The 7360-nt window shown below is 48.2% G+C and overlaps 1 protein-coding gene across 1 annotated transcript; it reads left to right on the plus strand.

The window, feature by feature from the left end:
- Window positions 1-1943: 1943 nt before the first annotated feature.
- On the plus strand, window positions 1944-5930 carry LOC103716219 (probable LRR receptor-like serine/threonine-protein kinase At4g37250). Its single transcript, XM_008804130.4, has 2 exons — window positions 1944-4972; window positions 5056-5930. The coding sequence occupies exons 1-2, from the start codon at window positions 2908-2910 to the stop codon at window positions 5793-5795; spliced, it is 2805 nt and encodes a 934-aa protein (XP_008802352.1). The 5' UTR covers window positions 1944-2907; the 3' UTR covers window positions 5796-5930.
- Window positions 5931-7360: the final 1430 nt, after the last annotated feature.

Below are 7360 nucleotides of genomic sequence, written 5' to 3' on the forward strand. Positions count from 1 at the left end.
ATATAAGCACCATAAGAATTTTTAACGTATCCAATATGAAACTATTATTCCTCAATATTGTTAAATAGTAAAATAATATAAGGATATATTCAGTCAGCATAAACTTTGAGTTCCATGGGGTGGTTTATCTACCTTTCACCTGAAAAATATAAGAATCCCAATGATCAGGCGTGAATTATGGCTAGATGTATTGTCTGTCGGTGCCTGAACTACTACTCTATTCTCGTTTCGATCCAGTCACATTCTCAGCTATAAGTGTTGTGAATTACTTTGTCTTTTTTTTTTTTGTCAAATGGAGAGCAATTAAGCAATTTCATGTCCGAGGTGCATGGAATGGTGTCACAGGGGCAATCGGTATTATGGATAAGGCTCACGGCTCAACTGTTTTGTAGGGCACATTTGTCAGAGCTTCAGTGGGAGGCCATACCATAAATTTTGTCATGGCAAGTCCGCTCAAGTCAGTCTACAATATTAAAACAACCATCAGGTACTATTCTCAATTATTCCTATCCAAATTATACCAAATTTCATACTAATTTTATAATAAAAAATATCGATATGGTACGATACAGAATTTTTTAACATACCGAATATCGAAATACTATTTATAACGAATACTGGTATCGAATCAGTACGATACTATTTGAATTGAGCCGATACAAGCGTATCTTGATTTTTATTTTCATCAGATACTTTTAACCGTTTGAGCTTTAATTTTTAAGAAATCTCAGGAAAATTTCAGCTGGTCATCTAATTCACATCGCAGTACAATGCTGCCTTGTTTAAGATGAACCTGTGAAATTCTTATTGAATATTGAGCGACTTTAGTACGCCAATATCATAAGAGCTAATTATATTGTAGTCTCCTTTCTAAGGAGTGCAATATACAGTAGTCGTCAACCTTACGCTGCTCGACAGTCAAATCAGTACGAGCAAGCAAGAATGGCACGCGTTTACACAATGGAAGCCATTTAATTTACAGATACCCATGCAACGATACGGAGGTAACTCTCCTTTCTGATGTACACTAGCCTAAGGAAAACATGACATCATTCCCTGTTATCTTGCAGCATATATACTGCTGTCCTGTTACTGATCCCACAATATATGGCCAACCCATTCACTTACAGGTTCTCTACCCAAGAGCCAAATAAGTTATCCATCAAATCCGTTCCTACAAGGAGGAATTTGGAACATGCTTGTGCAAAGAATGTTTTTTTAAATTGGAGAAGAAAGAGAAGCTTTTCTGATGCTGTGCTAAATGTTCTTTAGATTAGAAAAGAAAGAAGCCAATATTTTTCTCCATAAAATGGTTGCACGACTGCCTATGTTTGTGAGTTGGATAATTGAAGGGTAGAGCAGAGTACTCAATACAGGAGCATCACCAAACTCTCTATTCTCTGGAAGAAACGGGCCTCTCGGCAAGAGCAGTGGACAGGACTTTCTCGGAGGACAGGAGCTGATTCAGCCCTTCTGCACACAACTGGAAACACATCCCATGCAAAGAAAAGCCATCTCTGTGGAATCAGCAGGGGACACTTGTCTCATTACTATGGCCGGGTGCAGCAGTCTTATTTTTGCCCAGGGACACTAGATCAAGGACCAAGAACCATCCAAAAGAACTTCAACCATGAATGTAGACAAGTGTTGATGTGGAGGCCAGATCATCAAATTGACATACTGGGACATCAGAGCCATCTAATGTAAATTGTGATCCAGAATGTAGCAGGCTCCTTGCATAACATGTGCTCATTTTCTTGCCTTCTATGCAAAAAGTTATGGTGCAGCAAGCAAGCAGCAAAGTGTCGGTGAATTGTATCGCCTAATCGTATCTTGTTAGGCATAGGTCTTACCTCATCATGAAGCTTTTTGAGAGGGGGCGGAAGCCCATACAAATACTTTGTAAACTAGTATTTGTGTAGCTTAGAAGGTGAGATGCCTCTAGGGAATTCCTCAAAGGCTGTAGACCCTAGAACCATGAAAAGGTTGTTGATCCCAATTTCTTAACATGGGATTTAGTAATGCACTTTGATGATTGCATGAATTAATATACCAATCCAAATCGTGTCCATGTGAGTCGCATATCTTAGCAACAGGCTGAGGAGGATATCCCTTCAACCTTGATTAGTACCTCCTTGCCAAACCAATTCAACACTATATGCTGATTTCTATACAAACTATCAAAGCTAGATTAATAGCTAGGCATTTTTCTCTCAGATTCCATGGCTGCTGCGGACCACCGGCGCCCATTCCTTAGTACCAAACTTCTTTCAAGCAATCTTCAGCTCTTTGTTACCAAAATCCAAAGCCTAGCATTCTCTCATAGGATTCCTATATTGTTACCACACCCCGGTTCTTTAAATCTCTTCAACCCCACACGTTATAATGCTATAAATTCCCCGTGGTCCCAGCAATCCCCCTATACAAAATCACAACAAAGCAAAGGGGTCTTCAAAAACCCTCAGGTCTTACTTGACCATGAAAGAAAGAAATCTTCTACCGATTTCACTGGAGTCAGCAAAGTACCCCATGTGAAGCACTCTCTCCCACACCTTCTGGTTTCTCGGGTCCACTCTAAATTAGAATCAGTAGGCTTCCAATTTCCAAAATTCCCCCCGGGTCAATCCCACCGCGACCCGGTCCTCACCTCCATGTCCTCTTTTCCGCACCCAGATTCCTTCGTCCCCTCCTCGGGCCCTCTCCCTCGCCCGGGAAGCGGGGATAGAAAAAGAAGTAAACCTGGGTGGGTATTTAATCATATCTCCGCTTGTAAGTTGTAACCTTGTTCAGGTTAAATATTTATGGCGGGCTCAGTACCTTTTGATGAGCTGTGCTCCTATTTTTAATTCCCAGCAGCCTGACTTTCAACCCTCCCTTTTTTAGTTCTCTCTCCCATTTCAGCCTCACATGCATTGCTCCCTCCTGGAATCGCCGTATAATTTTTTCCCATCCACTCTTCCTCTCTCTCTTGGCTTGGCCTTGTTTTTCCTTTTTATTTATGCCACAGCTCATCATCGATTTGGTGAACAACTCCCCTCCTCCAAACATAACAGCACCATCTTCCCCCATCTTCCCCTCCTGTTCCTCTTTCTCTCCTTTCCCTCCGCCTACTCTTATTTCTCCTCTCCACTGAGAAATGCTTTGCTCCAAGGCTCCAACATGAGCTCCCAAAGCAGTAGCCTCCGTTCCGGATGGAGATATGCTGTCTCTCCTATCACTCTTTTGCTTTGCTTTCTTCTACTCCAACCTTGTCGACCATTCGGTCTTAACTCGGATGGAGTGTTGCTGCTCTCCTTCAAGTACTCCATCCTCAGCGACCCCCTCTCGGTGCTTGGCGACTGGAACTACGACGACGACACGCCCTGCTCCTGGAATGGGGTCGTGTGCATGGGCTTCCCATCCGCTGGCGCCGCTCGTTTCAACTGGAACACGAGCAGTGGTGGAGACTTTCCGGTGCCCGCCTCTTCTGCTTCTAGGGTGATTGGCTTGGTCCTCCCTGATTCTCAGCTGCTGGGCTCCATCCCCGCCGACCTCGGCCTCGTCGAGCACCTCCGCCACCTCGACCTCTCCGGCAACTTCCTCAACGGCACCCTTCCCGCCACCATCTTCCACGCCTCCGACCTCCGCATTCTCTCGCTTTCCAACAACCTGATCTCCGGCGAGCTGCCCGAGCTCGTAGGCGAGATGAAAAGCCTCCAGTCGCTCAACCTTTCCGACAATGCCTTGGTCGGCAGAGTTCCAAGCAATCTGACGCTGCTTCCCAACCTCACCACCGTCGCTCTTGCCAGCAATTACCTCTCCGGCGAGCTCCCGGGCGGAGGTTTCGAGCGGCTTGAGGTCTTGGATCTGAGCTCCAATCTTGTAAATGGGTCCCTGCCGCCGGATCTCGGCGTAAAAGGCCTCCGGTACCTGAATTTGTCCTCCAACCGGCTCGCCGGCGTGATCCCGCCGGAACTAGCACCAAGAATTCCGGCCAATGCCTTGATCGATCTCTCCTTTAATAATCTCAGTGGAGCGATTCCGCAGTCTGGAGCTTTCCTCGCACAGAAGCCGATGGCCTTCTCGGGGAACCCGGATCTCTGTGGGAAGCCACTGAAGAACATGTGCACGATCCCTTCCAGCCTCTCCAATCCTCCCCCTAATGTCTCCACCGAGACTCCGCCGGGGCCGAATTCTCCTCCGGCCTTCGCCGCGATGCCCAAGAATCCTGATGGGACTTCGCCGCCAGGATCGGCAGCGAGCAGCGGAGGGCAAAGGGGGCTTAGGCCAGCAGCAGTTGTGGCGATCATCGTCGGAGATCTCACCGGGATCGCGCTTCTGTTTATAGTGTTCTTATATATTTACCAAGTAAAGAGGAAGAAGAGAGAGCTCCAGCAGCAGCAGCGGCGGCAGAAAGGAGATAGAGGGATCGGGCTGAAGAGCGTCGAGAGGGAAAAGAGGGATGAAAGGCCGCCATCAGCATCCCCTGAATCCAGAGGACTAGGTGGCTTGTCATGGTGTTTGAGAAAGAAAGGTGGGGACAGCGACGACGCCGAAGAGGGCTCGGAGACCTCGGCATCCTCCGAAACAGAAGCAGAAGAGGAAGAGCTGCACAAGAGAGGAAAGGAGGAAGGAGATGGCAAAATCCAGGCACGGCAGAAGCAGCAGGGAGCTACTCTGGTCACAGTTGGTGGAGAGCCTGAGCTGGAGCTGGAGACTTTGCTGAAAGCCTCGGCTTATATACTGGGAGCCACGGGATCCAGCATCGTCTACAAGGCGGTGCTCGCCGACGGGACCGCTTTGGCCGTCCGCCGGATCGGGGAGAGCAGCACCATTGACAAGTTCAAGGATTTCGATGCCCAGGTCCGTAGCATCGCCAAATTCCACCACCCCAATATCCTCCGCGTCCGGGGATTCTACTGGGGGGCCGACGAGAAGCTCCTCATCCACGACTACGCCCCCAATGGCAGCCTCGCCAACATCTCTTTCAGCAGTAAGAAACTCTTATCTCTCTCTCTTTTGCGCAGTCGGATTCGTACGTCGAACGGGTACTGAACATAGACTGATCGCTTGCAGAGAAGCTGGGCTCGTCGCCGTTTCACCTCAACTGGGAGGCCCGGCTGAGGATAGCGAGAGGCGCGGCCAGGGGGCTTGCATACCTCCACGAGAAGAAGTGTGTTCATGGCAATGTCAAACCGAGCAACATCCTTCTGGGCGCCGATATGGAGCCGTGGATCGGAGATTTCGGGCTGGAGCGGCTCGTGTCGGGCGACAGCAGCTCCAAACCAGGCACATCGGCGAGGCTATTCGGAAGCAAGCGGTCGGCGCTGTCCACGAGCAGCCTACCGGACCTGTCGCCCGTCGCAGGGGCCAGCCCCTGCGGCTCCTCCTCCGCTTCGGCGTTGGCTCCTCCTACGTATCAGGCGCCGGAGTCGCTAAAGAATCTGAAGCCCAGCGCCAAATGGGACGTTTACTCATTTGGTATGGTATTGCTTGAGCTGATTGCGGGGAGAGTGTTCTCGGAGGTGGAGCTCTGCCAATGGAACGCCGGGTTTGTGGTGGAGGAAAGGAATAGAATTCTGAGGATGGCCGACCTGGCGCTGAGAGGCGAGGTGGAGGGCAAGGAGGAAGCTCTGCTAAGCTGCTTCAAATTGGGTTTTGCTTGTTGTTCCGTTGCCCCTCAGAGGAGGCCTTCCATGAAGGATGCAGTCCAAGTGTTGGAAAAGATAACAGCCACCTCCTCCTCTTCTAGTCTTGCTGATAACACTAGTAATAATGGCATCCACATATCCATAGCTCTTGGTATTCTAATGTAGAATTAACTACTAATGGAGTGCTGCCATTAACCTGTCGTCGTAACCCTCAACTGATTTGGTCTGTGTTTCTTTTGTGATGTGCTTTCAAGTGTTTGAGGGATCTTTTTAACCTAGTTTTGCTCTTGCGTAGTTTGCAATCACTTGCCTTCCAATTTTGCTCCTGATGGTTGGTGCCGTAAGCAAGTGATATCTCGTCTTAATGTTTGTCGAATGAGTTCGAGGTGGTGCGGTGCCATTTTTTTGGTTCAAATAGATAGCGCTAGATCCAACCCGAAAAAAAAAAATCCCTATTTCACTTCGGACTATCATAGAAGGCTATGATTTGCTACTTGGGGAAAGTAAAAAGGAAGATGAATTGGCTTCACTCTGGGCACAAAGAAAGAAACCCACTTGTGCTTCTTTTTCTTGTATTTCACAATGGCATGATAGCCTATAATCATGATGAGGAGATTCTAATTGATGGGCTGCAACTTCCTCAGAAGAACCTGCAGTCTCCTCGAGCACTTGGTCTCTTTTCATTCATGAAAGGGTTGAACGGTGGAGAACGCTAAACAGATAAACCTCTCTGATGTTGAAATGCTTGTGTAGTAGATTAGGTATTTAGCCTGCTCGACTCTCTTAAAGCTAGCTTTCTTTAGAAATGGCTTGGGTTGGGCGGCTCAGCTGCTTGAAGAATTTTGGAGCAGGAGAACGACTTTTGGTTGGGATACAGGTTAGTTTAGCTGGCGGGCCCTTATTAAGGACATCGTGACCACATCAGTGGACATATGAGAGCGGCCGGTTCAATGATCAGAGTTATTCCGGTTGAGGTCAAGGTGAGGTCGGGCTCCGGCCCGCGCGTCCAGCGTTACGGAGAAATTTCCGCTCTCCGACCTCATCAATAAGGTCAAGCTCCAGCTCACGCGTCTAACGCTAAGAGGGGATCTCCCATCCTCCAACCTTATCATTGATAAGGTCGAGTGAGGTCGGCCTCCAGCCCGTGCATCCAGTGCTACAGAAAGATCTACTGTTCTCCGACCTCGTCCCCACCGGTCTCAGACAGCGGAGGCGACTGTTTCTCCTCAGAGATATTGTCCGCTTTATTGATCAGTGGCTCCGGACCCAATGGGCTCGCCGGAGGGCACCACCCCTGACGGTTTTGTCCCTCAAAAGGCGCCTCTGAAGAGAAAGGGGTTGTCCCCCTCCATTTAAGGAACAGATCTCTCTGCTATCTAGTCGATGTGGGACTAAGTCTGAGATCCTTTATTTTCACAATAATTTATGTACAGTTTTAAGTAAAAACTAGGAAGAATCCGAACTCAGGCAAATATCTATCATATCTTTAACCGTGGATAGGGACGAATTATTCCTATAGGAGGTTAATTCGACAGTTCGCACAACATTCGTTTCTTTGGATCATCTCTTGAAGGCATTTCTGTCCCCAAACGATGTCCCGAAATGCGACTTTAATTTAAGGATATTATGTCTTGTATGAGGTGTCCAGATGGCACTGCACGTCAGCCATCAACCGGGTCGTCTGTAGAAAATTAGAGACCATGCCGATCAACTTCGGTCGGTCTGTTGGA

This window comes from Phoenix dactylifera, chromosome 1 (genome assembly GCF_009389715.1).
Source record: "Phoenix dactylifera cultivar Barhee BC4 chromosome 1, palm_55x_up_171113_PBpolish2nd_filt_p, whole genome shotgun sequence".
In the NCBI taxonomy this organism is placed as follows: Eukaryota; Viridiplantae; Streptophyta; class Magnoliopsida; order Arecales; family Arecaceae; genus Phoenix; species Phoenix dactylifera.

Bases quoted from the DNA above. Each gene is read 5' to 3' on its own strand.
- LOC103716219 (XM_008804130.4), top strand. From the start codon at position 2,908: ATGCATTGCTCCCTCCTGGAATCGCCGTATAATTTTTTCCCATCCACT. The intron at 4,973-5,055 runs GTAAGAAACTCT...GATCGCTTGCAG, and splicing joins CGCCAACATCTCTTTCAGCA to AGAAGCTGGGCTCGTCGCCG.